This window comes from Xyrauchen texanus, chromosome 8, assembly GCF_025860055.1.
Source record: "Xyrauchen texanus isolate HMW12.3.18 chromosome 8, RBS_HiC_50CHRs, whole genome shotgun sequence".
NCBI lineage: Eukaryota > Metazoa > Chordata > Actinopteri > Cypriniformes > Catostomidae > Xyrauchen > Xyrauchen texanus.
This window is the reverse complement of record NC_068283.1, coordinates 28,785,548-28,802,153: the sequence shown is the minus strand read 5'-3', so window position 1 is coordinate 28,802,153 and position 16,606 is coordinate 28,785,548. Positions and strand designations below refer to the sequence as shown.

General features: G+C 38.1%; 1 protein-coding gene across 2 annotated transcripts in view; it reads right to left on the bottom strand.

The window, feature by feature from the left end:
• Window positions 1-3,164: 3,164 nt before the first annotated feature.
• Window positions 3,165-16,606, bottom strand: part of LOC127647772 (germ cell-specific gene 1-like protein) — a 30,381-nt gene continuing 16,939 nt past the window's right edge. For both annotated transcript variants that reach the window (XM_052132228.1, XM_052132229.1), the window contains 3 exons: window positions 12,310-12,462; window positions 9,882-9,993; window positions 3,165-7,000 (listed from right to left, as the gene is read on the bottom strand). In XM_052132228.1, coding sequence (XP_051988188.1) covers window positions 6,688-7,000; window positions 9,882-9,993; window positions 12,310-12,462 — 578 coding nt within the window. In that variant the 3' untranslated portion in view covers window positions 3,165-6,687. The remainder of the gene's footprint in view (window positions 7,001-9,881; window positions 9,994-12,309; window positions 12,463-16,606) is intronic.

The following is a 16,606-nucleotide window of genomic DNA, read 5'->3' as shown; positions in this document are numbered from 1 at the left end:
ACGCCCTCGGCAAGCAGGCGCGGAGTGCTGGTTTGGTGACCCCACGGCATGTTGTGGGATATTGCCTCCATCTGCTTCTTCACCACCAAAAACTGCTGGGCAAAGTCGTCGATGGTGTCACTGAACAGGCCAAGCTGGGAGACGGGGGCATTGAGAAAGCGTGCCTTGTCCATGTCGTGCATCTCGATCATGTTCAGCCAGAGGTGATGCTCCTGGACCACGAGGGTGGCCATCGCCCGCCCGAGTGCCTGCGCTGTGACCTTCGTGGCTCTGAGAGTGAGGTGAGCCACACTCATAACGAGCTCGGACAGAAGTAAGCGAGCGTGCCGGCGGGCGGGTGGCTCGTGGCGATTTCCCCAAGTGAAACAGAGCCCATCATCATCCCCAAATCGCCTTCATTGCCAGCCAGGTCATCCTCAATCATGTAGAAGAAGGAACGACGCAGGGGGCGGCAGAAATGGCTTTCTCTCGTGAGGAAAGAAAGCCGTGACCGCAACGTTGCCATGGCTATGTTCTCACAATGGCTATGAACTATTCATAAAACGCTGCCTGTGTGTGATCACAGCCCAGGCACGCGTGGCAGATTTTATAACCGTCAGAAATGAAGAGAAAGCGACCGCATCCAGGAATTACACACTTTAAAAAGACGCGTCCTGAAAAGGACGTTCAACGCCTGCTGTGTATTGCTCTTTTATGAGTGAAAACTCAAATTCTTTTTGAGAAACAAAATATTTTAGGAGGGGAAAACAGGCAGGTGAAAGCGCTGTCGAAGTGCCCTGGGGCTTGGACTGCACAGCGTGCAGAGAATAGAGGTGAGTGGAACAGTGGTGAACTCTTGTGTCACTTAATTCGACACAACGTCGAGTGAGTGACAGAATGGGAACCCTGAGAATTAACCACTTTGTTAAAGATAAAAAGAATAAACCACCCACAAAGAGAAAACAAAACAACAACCAAAAAACAAAAAACTTTTATACACTCGTATCTCGCAACCCTGCTCAAGCACTCAGCATTCCTTCCACTCACTCTGCACATGCGCACATAGACACAGACAGAGAGAAAGGGAGAGAGAGAGAGCGAGAGAGAGAGAGAGAGAGAGAGAGAGAGAGAAAGAGAGAACACTTTTGCCCACGACTTTCAATTGTTTTTTTTTGTTTTTTTACATAATTTGCAGAGCTGGAAGTTATAACATAGTAAACTAAGCTGCAAGGCAAGAGACTGACTCAGTGCTGATGCACTTTAATTAGTGATGGCTTTTCCTTGATTTATCACCAAACCATGATGAATTTATCCTCTCCCTTTCTGCTATATCTTGCCCCAAATGCCAGTTTATTGTGTTTCATCTCCAGGGCTGAAATTATGCTTGTACTGTATGACCCTTCTTGTAAGATATAATGAAAGTAGTATTGTGTGCTTTGGAAAACTAAATGTGAAGAGAAGGAGCCTGCTGTCAATGCTAGTGCAATGCAGTGTTAATTTAAAAGACTCTCTGCACTGCTGTTTTGTACTAGAGGGAATGAGTTTGTGCCATATGGAGATAGATGTAATTGATTTTTAATTTAAGGTGCTGTTAATCTGTGTTCAATAGTTTAAGGGTCATGTACAGGGCAGGGGTCCAGTGAAGGGGCAAATTTACGCAAAATAATCAAGCAGATTAGTACCATCACACTGTAATCAGGGCAGATGCCAGGTGCGCTGCCAAAAAAGGCGAAAGATAATGGATGAGGGATGAATGAGAAGATGGATGGACGTTGAGCAGCAGAATTGACCAGATGTGTGTAAATCCGTGGCACATCTTCAGTTGAACAGCATGTAAAAGAGCACTTCACTATAGATTCTTCCCAGTGAATTTCACACACTCTCCAACTTTAGTAAGCTCTTCACAGATGTTTGTGCTTATGAAGACCCAAAGATGTCTTTTCCATGGCATCTGTGACATGTTCCATATTTCTTGATACAAGCATTGATTATAGAGAGCATGCACTAAGTGCTCTTAGCAAACGTACATATCTTCTTTCAGTATGGCAGCGATTGGGATTTCTATAGTAGAAGTGACTGTAAGTGTGCTGTAGAAAGCACAGTGGAAGCTTGAGTGTAGGGGGCTGTTCACACAGGACATACTCTTGCATCTATCTGTGCTATTTTAAAATTGTTGATCTATGTACAAACATGTGCTAGATGGGCATCTTTGACCATTGTGAAACATTTTTACAGCATTATGTTTTTAAGTGAGTCTCAAGACCCCTGTGTTATGTTCCATAACATGTCATATTTATTATATATATATATATATATATATATATATATATATATATATATATATATATATATATATATATATATATATATATATATACTTTTAACATGTTTTGTAAAAGAGGAATTCAATAAAACAAAGAACTCAGTTGAAACTTTGTGGACATGGACCTTATGGAATTACATCTGCAAAGTCTAAACCCCTCAGCAGAACCAAGAAGTGACTAAAAGGACAATTTGTACTCACTCTCACTCACTGTTTCCAAAGTACACAAGATGTAAACAATATGCATGTTAACATGATTTTAGTGTCATATAACCACTTACTAACCTTTTGTGTGTAAAGTCATATACAATTTTAGAACTTGCTATGACGACGTAACGCCTTAAATCCTAAAACAATGATTTTAACTTTACAGCTCAAATAAAAGCAAATGTGTTTAACCTAATGAAGAGGTGCCTTACTTTAAAATGAAGGTGCACCACTCACTCTATAAACATAAATGCATTATTTTGCATGATTGTTTGGCCATCTTAAGGGCCTGAAGGTAGCCTTAAAGTCATACAAGTTTGAATCAAATAACGCTGAAGCTACTCCTGCATAAGACACATCGGTAACACTTTAAAATAAGCTTCCATTCATTAACATTAGTTAATGCATTAGGTATCACAAACAAACAATGAACAATTTTTGAACAGTATTTATTCATTTTTGTTAATGTTAGTTAATAAAAAAATTTAGTTGTTAATTACTTGTTTGTTACATTATAATGTTAACAAATGCAACTTTTGATTTAAAAAGAATTATTGAAATTAAAATGTACTAAGCTTATTAAATGCTGTAAAAGTATTGTTTATTGTTAGTTAATGGTAACTATTGTTGTTTACTAATGGAACCTTATTGTAAAGTGTTACTGACAAATTTCACACAATTCAGAACTGATTCTATGACTTATGAGTGTGTTGCATTAGTGTGATCTCCAGCTGCTGCCTTTCACACTGGAAGATCAATCCCTTTAAATTGGACTGGCTGTTTGATGGGTTTCTGCTTAATGCATGCTCTAAACCATGCTAACGCTTGCTACAGCAAGCAGTTTTATGACTTCTAGTAAATACTGTGCAATTCAGCAGCCTGAATAAAAAAAATTCTGAACTCCTGGGAAATGTTTCACTGAGAAACCAATGCACACAGACATGTGGCTCTGCTGCAGTTGTTAGGGAGGAACGATTCCTTTTAAGAAGGTCATTACTTTTAAGAGCAAAGACAAAATGTCTTCTAGTAAAAATCTATATTTTCATTACTCCACTTTACAATAACTTCCCAAAGTATTTAAATAACCTCTGAATGTCTTTTTTACAAGTCTAAACAACTTATTTTTCTTTAAATGGTTCAATTCAACATGTTTTTAAATAGATACTCAAAAGAATATCACACACCTTGACTTAAAACTGTTAGTTCTACAGAATAAAAGGCACATGCAACTTTTCTGTGGATTCAAGAGAGAGATGTACTTATCACACCCTATATATACCATACCCGTGACTTACTCATGAGACTTAGTCTAAATATAAACGCAAGAAGAAAAGTCACCAAGATGACAATTTCTAAGCTCTTTTGTTTTTATCAAAAGAAAAAGACAGGATTATAGTGCACACATAGATAAATATATAATTTAGTACAATCAGTAATAGACAGAGATCCATTCATTGTTTGTACCGTAACAATACGTTCAACATATTTCCAAAAAAGTTGGGGGATTATGATTTTGCCATTGAATGCTGCTAATCAACCCAGTAATGTACGACAAAATGACAGAAACAGGCAAAACCCAAGTGCCAATAACCTTTAATACAACCTAGCGGATGTTGCATCTGAAATGGGCTGTACTTCTCCTGTGTTCAGCTGCAGCAGTATTGAAGGCGGCATATAAACATTTGTCTACTCTGCTGTTTTTAAAATGAAGGCATATTCAAGCAGATTCCACCAAGGAAGGAGGACATTTCATGTATAAAACTGGTAAATTCTCAGGAGCATGACTAGTTGTCAGGGCAAGAGGCCGACAGATGCTTAGATTCAGTTTAAACAGCAGAAAGACCTCTGCCTGCACTGCACAGTCCTTATGGCAGTGTATTTAGTTTTGTTCCCCACCTGCCCCAGCTGTCAGAGGGAAACTGCTCACATCCAAATATTATATTTACAATACCATATTTCTCATTGCTAAGGTCCAGCTTGCTGATCACACACCTTATACAATATTTGTACAGTTATTAATGTCCATCCTCTGGAGTGATCAGACGATATTTGGCCATTGTAAAATGAACACACCTGCCGAATACTATGCTAGCTGATTAACAGAAGTAGTATTTCGCTCCAACATGATCACACAGGAAATCGACATGCTGCTTCCGAATGTTCCTGAATGTTCACGATTTTGGCCACAATTCTGCTGTTTAAGACAAATTTTTGGAATCCTAAAGGATTTCTGTCGTAGGGCAAAATTGGCAATCTTATAAATTTTAGTGTGGCATGCTCATCGACGGCCGATTAATAGACTTTGCAATGATCTTTAGCCTCCGATGAAGTTCTGGCAGTGTCAGAAATTTAGCATCACATGCAAATAGTGTGACTGCTTTTTGACGGCCAGAGGAGATTGTTCACTCCTCTCTCGCACCAAGAAAACCCGCCAAGTGTGCTCCTTGGAGAAAAACCTGCTCCGCGTTTGCACCATAGCAACATTTGAGCCCAGTTATCTCTACTCGAGCTCTTTCTATGTTTTTTTTCTTCTTTTAATTTTATATAAAAAGTTTTAATAAATAAATAAGCTGAAATTACTTGGAGAAAAGTGTAACACGCCAGCAATATGAAAGCATTATTCCCCGAATTATATTAATACTATGACTAAATAAATGATTGCATGTATTTTTTTCTTTACATTTATCATGCATTTTCTTTACAATTTTATTTTAATTACTATTTTAGCCTAATTTTAATCAATTTATTTAATGTCTGTAAACTTCTTTAGTTAAGATTTACAGTACACCACTCCAATTTAATAAAAAAAAATCATAAAAAATAAAAATAACTATTTATATTGGTAAGTATTTATGGGATGTTTTAATCCAAATTAGCGGATACAGTTGGATGCAATTATAGAAAACTATGTCATGTTTGTGCATTATCCATAGGGAATTTGCAAGCGCTATTCAATATTAGCCTACATTAAGTTTCAACATTTTGCATGGCCTATAGATTACTAATCTAAAAGAGGAGTGTGGCAGGGCGGAGGGCTGGGCCGGGTTGTGATTATACGCACCCGGTCCCTTATCATGCTAAATAAGCCTCCGAGAGTGATAAAGGCCTATGGCAGATGGTGGTGCGACGAGAGAGAGATAGTTTACAGATATGTCCGTCATGTGTGTTTTGTGTTTTGTTTCAGTTCATCATTAAAACTATTATTTATATCGTCAAGCCAGTTCTCGCCTCCTCCTTTCCATTGAACTGCGTTACGAGGAGAAACACATACTATAACAAAACTTTTTTGTAGGCTACCTCCCCCACTCATTCTCAACATCTGTAATGTTCTGTCTTATTATAGGCCTATTTGACTAAATTCAACTTTTTATATTTTATGCTAGTGATGGAGTGGTATTGGAGCAGCAGAAATGCTGATGCCTTTTTCTTTCAGAAAAAAAATAAAATAAATAATTACAACTAAGAATAAAAATGAAGTTTCGCTTCTATTACGCAGTGCTAACATTCAATGATCATAGCAATTGGGACCACAGTCAGCTACGATGTGTATCATACAGTCATTCATATTGTACAGTCTGACAAGCAACCATCTTAAAGGACTATATAAATCCAACAGTGTATAGTGGGCTTTAGGGAATAGGGTAATGAAATACACATTCCTTTTGGATGCATAACCTAATTTACAACTAAGAATACAACTTTTGGCACGTCACTGTTTCAACTGTGGATATTTCACCTCAACAACAACTGGGGGCAGAGGTTTGCGAATTTCAGGAAGCACAGACTTCAGCAGATATTGCCGAATTCACAGTGTGATCAGTCTGTTCGCTCATGTAGCACTTGTAAAATCTACCAACAACTTTGAAAATGCAAAAAATACTTTTTTGTAAATATTGTGGAAAATAAGAGAATTTCAGCAATTTTGTGTGTCATTTTATGAACAATACATAGTTTTATGTATATATCTGTATTATATCGACCATGCTGCTCTTAAGATATTGTTTCAGCATTGTGCATTAAAAACCCTGTATCAGTCAATCACCAATCCTCACCCTCATTTATTAAAACAATTCAAATTGAAATGTTTAACCCCCTAAATCCCGGTGTTCTGAGATATCCACCCAAGAGTCTCTCCAGTCAGAGCAAGGCCACCTGTGCAGAACCGGATGTACCTCCACTCAGCACTGTTCCTCTCCCAGAGAATCTGTGTTGTCTCCCTGCTCCATCGGAGCCGGCGGGGACCGCATTTTCCTATGACTGCTTCCATGACTGCTTCCGTGGCTTGGGTAAATGTCTATTGAGCTGGAGATGGACTGGATAGACCTGTTACGGAAGTAATGGAAGGCTTCTGGGTCCAGAAAGGTTTGCTCCTCTCGCAGGCCTTGCTCAAAGAGCTTCCGTTTGTGACGGAACTCAATCACCGTCTTTGTGTAGGAGTTGAGAGTGGTGACGGATGCAGCCATGCAGCACGTGAAAGAGCCCCAGGCCATACTATGATACATACAAAAACACACATAATATTATGTACAAAGACAACGAGATTTTACATTCAACATTGGCTACTTTTGGTTATGTAGTTACCTAACCATAGTATTTTTAGCATAGCGTATGTCAGGGTCAGAAATTAACCAGGGCTCGGTGTAAAAATGGCACTGAACATGGCACATGAAAATCCCCAGATATTTAAAATGTGAGGTCAAGAAATATCCCATTGTGAATTCCTTCTGGTTTTATCTTAAGGACCATTTGATATCAATATATTCTATTAGGCCTATCTATTTAGTAACTTATGGGATTGGTATGGTTTCAGTATTAGTTATAGGTTTAGTAAATGTTAAAATGTATAGCTAATATGCCATGCTTTTCATGAAGAACACTAGAATCAGTTCTGATATGAAGTTTCATTATAAAGTTCTGGAGGAGCATGTTCATTAAATCTGACCAATCACATCATTAGAGTAAGCGTGCATAAACAGCTGCTTACATCCATGCTGCGACAATTCCTCCAGCATCCCTCCACTGCCCAAACACCTCCCATCTATAAATTAAAACTCAACAAGTCCAGGGGGTATTCGATCTCTGGTCAAGTCTCGAGCCACAAGCCCTGCTCCAGGCACAGTTTACACTATACTCATTGCGGGATTACATTAACTTGCAAACTACTAAAAATGTGAACGTGAAGAAAACACATCCAACAACTCGATATATAGTGATAAAGCAAATTATATAAAACTATGCCATAACGATAGACAGTGGAGAGCTGTATAATCATAAGCATGGTGACCGAATAATTATTTCAAATGTTTTTCAGCAGAGCATATATTATGTTGTCTTGTGCAATATTTACTGCTACTGTTGTATTTGATATTGATTTTATTTTAATATTAACAGCCATAATTGTTCACATTGAGAATATACTTCAATCACTTGAAATTCAGTTGAAGTATTTGACATATGGATGACAAATTGTGTGTTTTAAAAAATACCACTAACAAATCAATTCTATGGGCAAATAGTGTCCTTTATTTAAAAATGTAATCTGTAATACTGTTGAATGGTCAATCCACCTGTACGTTTTGCCATTTTAAGTTTTTATCTTTCATCTATGTACTATTCAACATTTTGTCTTGATTTTCTCTAAACTGGGTTACACAAGTTATATTCACCCCAAAGTAACTGGGGTTTACTGTATAGACAGCAAATTACCCTAAATTTCCAATCAGAAACTGTGAGAGAGAAGCATTTGTGCTTGTGTACTGGGGAAATTAAACTTGAAGCGTAAGGGTTTAAGCTTCAATTATCAAGCTCAAGCTTCAATTATCCTTTAATTTGCAGCTGTCTAACATTTTCAGGAAGGCAGGTAGTAAAGTAAGAGAGCAAAAAGAAAAAACAAACAAAAAAGAAATTGGCCAGATGGCAGAGGACAAATAAAGCTATTTTAGTCTAGACTAATGGATGCCAGGCAAGCATCTGTTGTAATTCAGCCAATGTAAATACCACTTTCATGCCTGTCAGAACCCCAATGCATGTCTCTTATATCCAAGCCCCAAAATAACACAAATCATTTGCTGGGAGATCCAATACAGCCCTTCTATCTCTGGTCTAACAGACAGGCATGGGCCCAAGACATTAGCTGAGACTCACTCCAAAATTTCCCTGTATAGCAGACAGGCAACATAAAGCAACAATGAAAAAGGTTAATTTTTTTATTCTTTTTCTTAAGGACTGGTCAAACTACTTGACTCTAAATTTAGCTGGAACTTCACCAAAAAGAACATTTCAAAATAATATCTGAGCATTAAAGGGATAGTACTCACAAATGGAGATTTCTAGCAGAATGTTCAGGCTTTTCTGTCATTGGCCACATTCACATTCCCCTGACAAGGGACAGAGAAACTTGGACATCCTGCTTAATATCTCCTTTTGTATCCCACGAAAGAAAAAATTGGTTTGGCAATGAAGACAAAATTTAAATTTTTGGGAGAACTATCTTATTAAGTTTGTATTTTAAACTTGTACACAATCCTTCACCTCTAGTCTGTAGTCCGTTTACAGATATGCGGGCCAACGTGTCCTAGGAAAATACTATTTTCTATATACTATAGGAGTGCAACTGAATACTATTGGAGTGCAACTGAAGAAACCATTTTTAGCTTTTTATTTTTTTATTTTATCCCTTTGGGTTGCCTCTTATATTGAAAAGAGAGCACTTAAATTGGAGTAAATTAAACTGAATTGAGAAGAGTCCATGAGAGCCAGATTCATTTGTCACAGAATGAGGACCAGACACCCACATATCTGTGACTTGTGAGGATAACTCCCCTCTTTGCCTCTTTGAATTATATGACATAATACATGGGAAAACACTTCAAATGGAACTGTCACTGGAGATTTCCATTCAATTGTTGATCAGAATCTACTGAGGTTGCATATAAAGCATTTGTGGGTTTAAAATACCATAATAAATCTAATTTTCCAATTTCCAATTTATCATTTTCAAGCTAGATTTTAGGAAGAGTTGTGCTCAACTTAATACAGTTTTAGTCAATATTCATGTGTTAAAAGATATTTGTCTTTTTATTGTATAATTGTTATTTATTCTCCCAAATTTCCATTTTATTAAATTGACAGTTTCATTGTTTGACCCATTTTAGTTTTTTTAATGCAAATAATATTAGTTTGTTTTATTATCTAATATGTCAAGCACTTTGAACTGAATTTGATGCATGAAAGGCAAATTATTATTCATGTATTAATGATTATAAATAGATGTCATATGTGATTAACACATTCACTTCTTATAGTCTATCAGATTTAGATCAGATTAAGTAGGGTTAGGGTTAGGCAGAACCCTAACCCTAAAGATACTTACCAGAAAGACCAGCTGTAGTCCCATGTGTGAGGTCTCCAGTCCTCTGGACCCAAACTGACTGTGATCTGGAAGACCTGTGTGTACATCATGTGAGCCACCATCCCCAGGAGACCTGTTGAGAAATGCATACCTTGACAACATGTATCCACACACGTGCGCATGTACACAGTCAAATGGTGATTTTTTCATATTGTTGTTGAATGTAGATAGTATGACTTGTTAAGGGAATATTTCACATAAAAATTCTGTAATAATTTAGCCTCATTTTGTTTCAAACCAGCATGATTTTCTTTTTTCAAAACACAAATGAAACACAAAAGGAGATGTTGGGCAAAAAGTTAGCTTCAGTCACCTATCACTTTCATTGTAAGGAAAAAAATGCAATGACAATAAATGGTGACTAAGGCTGTCAGTCCCTAACATTCTGTCTAACATCTCCTTTTGTGTTCTACAGAAGGAATGACGTGAGGGTAAGTATATGATAACAGAATTTTCATTTTTGGATGAACTATCCCTTTAAGCACTGCATGGATGTATTAGTGTGTTTAAACTGAAGTGTATGTATAGAATATGCACCATAGAGATATATGGAATTATATATGACTTATGATACAGATTTACAGTTCAATCAGAAAAAAATTATATTATTTAGCCTTTATCTGGATTACATGGCAAAGACCATGCATATGTGCAGGTAGATGCCATCTGCTCCCAATCACATAAGTAACAATAGGATCAGTCAAGTATGTCTACTGTCCAGGACACAAAAGCATGTCTGAGGGTTGAATAAGATGAATTTATTATGAAACTGTGCAACTGAAGATCATCATTTGCATAACATTTGCTTTTTTTACCCAACATCATTTAAAATGCATATTGTTACTGTACCGAAAAAAATGTATTGAATTAAAGTAAATGTATTGAGGACATTAAAATATTACTATAAACTGCACTGTATACAAAATAGGCAAAATTATAAAAATGGCATGTGTTGAATAGGAAAATTAATATTTGTTTAATGCATAAACAACAACAGAAGTGTGATTCTTGAATTTTTGGTATATTGCTTTGATGTTTTCTGATTAACAGGCTTGTCTTTATAGTTTGAGTGTTTGGTTTCTAAATGTTTTAGATTTTTTGATTTTCTGTGGATTCAGGTATGCAGCAAATTATTCACAACAAAAACACTCTGTGGTGGGCACAAAGCACGTTTATCCACTAAACCATGTTAACAATGAAAAATAAAATATTGAACATTGCCACCACAGATTGAACATCACAGATTATTTTTGATAGGTCTCAGGCAGCAGGGATTAACAATGCTAAAAACAAATAAGAAAATGCAAATAGCTATGTAAATGTGCATAGTTAGGAAAACAATATAAAATGATTTACAGAAAATGATTCACATATGTTTTTGATGTCAATGGCTGTGTATAAGATCAAACACGATGGTATGTTGGTGCAAATTAATCTGTCACTTTGTAGAAGCTATCCAAATTGGCAGATGCCAACATAGACAAGTTGATTATCATCACCTCATCCTCAAAAACCATGACCAAATATGACCCAGACACTACATTCAATATAGGTTCACTAAACAGTTAGAATAACCTCAAAAAAATTACGAAATCTTTTATCACTGAAACTGATACAGTAGGCATTACGCTTTGTGCATACATTTTGATAGATTGATGTTGATTATGTTCTTGCAGGACCCATGTGAACATGTCATCTGACTCCAGTGGTTCATCTCAGGAAAACTCTTTTTCTGATTCCCAAAACTGATGCTGCCATCAGAATTAAAGACCATAAAGACCCTAAATGAACAAAGCTGTGGGGTATTCAGCAAATCCCATAATATGAAATTCAAAAAGCAGCAGCTGTTCTGGCTTTCTGATTCCTGTGGTTTACCCACACTTCACTGGGCTGCAGGGTGAGATGTAGTCTGAGGAGAGGCCGCTGTGTTTTCCACATCATCTCATACTCAAACCAATCTGTCTTTAGTGAGAATTTATTATTGATTAATGTTTGTCTTTCTTTGTGTTTGTTGATGTAATCCACTGCATTTATTAGCAATGTGAAACGAAATCACTGACTTTATAGGTGCAGTAAGCAATTTTTATTTTGAAATGCAATGCCTAAATCGTCCCTACTGTATGACAGATATCGCTAAAATATTAATTTTATTACTGAGGGAGAAATAATGATTTCCTAATAATTGCTGAAGTTCTTTATGGAGTTCCTTTTAACTGATGATACTTCAAGTTTTGCATCATACAAACCTGGAACTTTTTGTATCAACATAATTTGCAACCAAACGAGTCAGAGAATGAGGCAGTATTCCTTCACAGCTAATAAATGAACTCAAGGAATTTACAATTAGATTCTCTAAGTGTGTGAGGTGGGGACAAGGGTGGAGGCCTACCTGAGAGCACAGTGAAGACTGCAGCGAAGGCGTTCAGTTTAAGTCCATCAATCACATTACTGGAGTGAAAAAGCTCCAAGCACATCAGACTGAAGCCAACGACCAGCAACATGATGTATAGCACCTCAGACACAACTGACAGCCAAAGGACACCTGCAGTACACACACACACACACACACACACACACACACACACACTGGTGATGAGCAAAGTACACTATTGTTGGTCCATAATTCTGAATGTGAGTTTTATTCATACAGTCAGGCTTGAGGGAGAATTTAACAACTCTTGTCCAGTCTGTATCACTAGAAAATTAATCCACATTGGAAATGTTTTTGTATTATTCTTCTTTTTTATATACAATTTGTTAAGAGACGACAGCTGCTTTTAGTTCACTATGTAGAGATAAACCGCATATTCCTTTATCATATCTGATCCATATGGAGGGGTCTTGAGAAAATCAGAAAGCAATACATTTTTCTATTTTGCATTTTTCTAACATAACACATTTTTTTTTCATTATGAATAATCAGCATAACAATTGGAGTGAAAATTTTAATAAAGAAATTAAGAATTTCTTAGTATTTGGTATGCCCCCCTTTTGTTTTCCATGTTATCCCAGCATGATTTGAACATTTTCCAAAGAGCATATTTTGTGCTTCAATAGCAGCAAGAAAATCTGATGTTTTGTACAAGGTAATCAACATGGTCAATGTCTTAAAATTGCTTATTGGATTAGTGACAGCTAAATATTTTATATTCATTTTACACAGTAATTAATTGTTTAAAACCTTTCAAAATCCTAAATCTTGCTGTTTATTTCTAGGTTTAAATTTAATTTTGAATTCCAAGATTTTGTGGTCACAATGTGGTCTCAGATTGTATACTACACTATATGTACTCAATAAAGGAGACACATATAAATACAAAAACACTCTTATGTTCTACCTAAAAGTTCACTTTCTCATTAGGGGCAGTCAGACTAGACTTGATATGACAGCACCATCTGCAATTTGAAAAGCAAAGCTGCTTTTGTGTCTCAAAAGAGTGTTTAATATTTAGTTATTTTATTTTGTATTATTTTCGAGAGATTATGGAAACCTTTAACTGTATCAATCAGACTGACTCAAGTGTGTTTCCATAACAGCCATCAACACTTTCTAATTAGCAGAATTCCCTTTCAACCCACAACATCCTCAGAGAAGGACTGCAGCAGAGATACTAGCTGTTGTTTTGGTCTGAGACAGTGCAAACATAACACTGTCTCACTCACTTTGAACTTTACATTCAGTTTAGTCCATTGTCTTTAAATGTGAAAACCAAGAATACCCTTTATTCACACCAAATTTTGGTCAGATTTGGGTTTTCTGATGCAATCTCTAACTCCAGTGGTAAAAAAAGATGGCAAATTTAAAGAGAAAAGCAGCCAGCAAGTGATTAAAGCATCTTTACCTGATATATGATGGCATTATGCAATATTAATGTCTGGAGTGTTTGTCTTCAAGCGTTTAAACACAATGGGGCACCTTTGAAAAGTCGTCCTACATTCTTCAGAGGCAACTATAAACAATGTGTCAGTTTTCTTGGGGGCTCCTTGAGGCAGTCCCAGAGAAAACCACTGTTTGAGGATTTATTATTGTCCAAGTTGTGGCCTCATTGAGAGAGGACAGCACAGATAGAAGCAAACTAAATCACTTCAGTCTGCCTGATTTGAGCATATTTGACAATCACAAATACAATTTGTATCTCTAACTTTGCACAAACAATTCTTTACTTTTTTTGTAATTTTTTGTAGAGAGGTGAATTTTAAAACACTTAAATCAAAATGCACAACCATCTTACTTCGGCTCATTCAACAAGTATTGGCAGGTTTGTCTTACATTTGATTATCACTGGAGACCTTGAGAGTCATAAATTATAAAAATCTATCTAAAGGGAACAGGGAATGGTGTAGTTTGCCATGCAAATATTCTCCCTTGAAACTGTGGCAGATGTAAATTGCAAGCAAAATTAATTTCCCCTTTTTGCAAACTAAATCACCACCATATTACTGCATAATTCTGCAGTAATATCGCCAGATTTGTTCAAGGCAAGGGATCTATTATGCAGCAGTCCCCTAAACTGAAATGAAAATCCATATTCAAAATTGTATATTTCCCAAATGAACACTGCACTCTTGAATAAGCATCAATAAAAGTTGGTCTTTGAAAAAAGAAAAGGTAAATAAACACATTGTTATCAAATATTTCTTAAAAATAACACTTAAAGTTGTCCACATTAAATAATGCATTTGCATAAATTATAAAACACTACAAAAGAATGGAATGATAAGGAAATGCCATAAGCCAGATTCAAATTGCATCACATATATGAGCACCACAAGTCAATGTGTACATGCACAAAGCACTAAGCAACGACTCCTACAGCAAGACTATCTCAGACTAAATTTCTAACTTAAAGCATATATTAAAAAACCTCACTGACCAAGAGGATGTGAAAGTCTAGGTTACTATTGTAACCTCTGTTTCCTGATGGAGAAGCGACACTAGGGGTCAACTCTTGAGAGCCTTGCGCATCTCTGAACTTGAGAAAAGGCCACTGAGAAATTGGCATACAGAATTTGCATGTCCCGCCCCCGGACATATGGAAATAAAGGGAGGGAAATGCATCTGTCCATTCAGGATTTTGCCCTGAGGAGCCGAGAATGAGGTTTGGCCATAACAGTGGCTCGGTTCAGCTTCATGGCCAGGAGGACATGCTCCGTTCCCTGAGCTTACAATAGTAACCTAGACATTCCCCGTCTGTTGCTCACTTCGACGTTGTGTCAAAAAAGTGACACTAGGGATCCATATTTAATCACGCCATGCACTAAACCGTGTATGTGCGCTGCTAATGCAGTCAGTTGCATGCCAAAGCGACAAGCTGCATCAGACTGCATGTCATATGGCCCATAAAATCGTCATAACCTTCTGGTTCCCGGCACCCCGAAGGCAACATGCCAAGCATGGGAGAAAGCTGTGCCAGCAGCACCTTTTCTCTCTCTATGTTTCTCGCATAGAGTTAAAGTGGCTGGGGCCATCTTAACACTATCACACGCATCAGGGAAGGCAATCTTTTCCAACTCCTATTCTTTCAGGGGGAAAAGTCCCTGTGGAGACCACCACTTGCCCAGGTTGAGGGGAGGTAAAGAGTGGCGGAATACATCATAGGTTTCCAGGCCACAATGTGGAAAATGGTGTGGTGGTAGATCTTACCATCTGAGAGGGAGAAGTTGCTACAACACGGTGACTGAGGGGCAGCGGGGACTGCCCAAATGTGACGTGGGTCCGCTCGCAAGGGGACTGTACCGCAGAAAATACACACAGAGGGATTAATCCACACAGGGGCCCATCCTGTGGAGCACCTTTTCCAGTAAGAGTAGTTTCAGTACTCATAGTGGGTCTGGTCGGGGAATTCCTCTGCTGAATTCACGGACCATAGGGCTAGGGAGGAGTCATCCAGGGAGCCTAGTTAGTGGGGTGAGTGCACAGAGATCGCCTCAGTGGAGGGGAAACGCGCTAGATGCAAGCGGTACACCCAGTCAGTTGTTTCTGAGTTACCGAGTTCTACTGGCTTGGACCTGAGAGAACACAGGATGAAACCGACTCAACCCTGAGATTGTAAAATCTCGTAAAGGTATTGGGTGTTGCACAACCCACTGCTCTGCATATGTCTGCTAGGGAGGTGCCGTTGGCCAGTGCCCACAAGGATGGCGTCAACCACCCAGCGGGAAAGCCTCTGTTTGGAGATAGCATTCCCTTTCCGCTCTCCACCAAAGCAGACAAAGGACTGCTCAGAATGTCTAAACCTCTCCGTGCTGTTCACATAAGTACACAAGTGTCGCTGACACAGAACACTTGCAGGTCCCCAACCCTCTTGAGGGAAGCGAGCGTGATCAGGAGGGCCGTTTTCAGGGAGAGGGCCTTAAGCTTGATTGATTCTAGCAGCTCGAAGGGGGGTCTCTGGAGGACCGAGAGGACCACTGAAAGATCCCAGAAGGGGAACAGGCTTGACCGGGGAGGGTTCAACCTCCGGGCGCCTCTAAGGAACCTGATAATCAAGTCATGCTTACCCAAGGACTTGCCGTCAACGGACTTGGACGTACACCTTTAAGGTGGAGGGGACAGCCTCCACTCCAACCTCTCCTGCAGAAATGAAAGCACTGACCTGACTGCACACCTCGGTGGGTCTTCAGACCGGGAAGAGCACCAAAGACTTGCGAGACATTCAACGCCGCTGTGTATAGCTCTTTTAGAG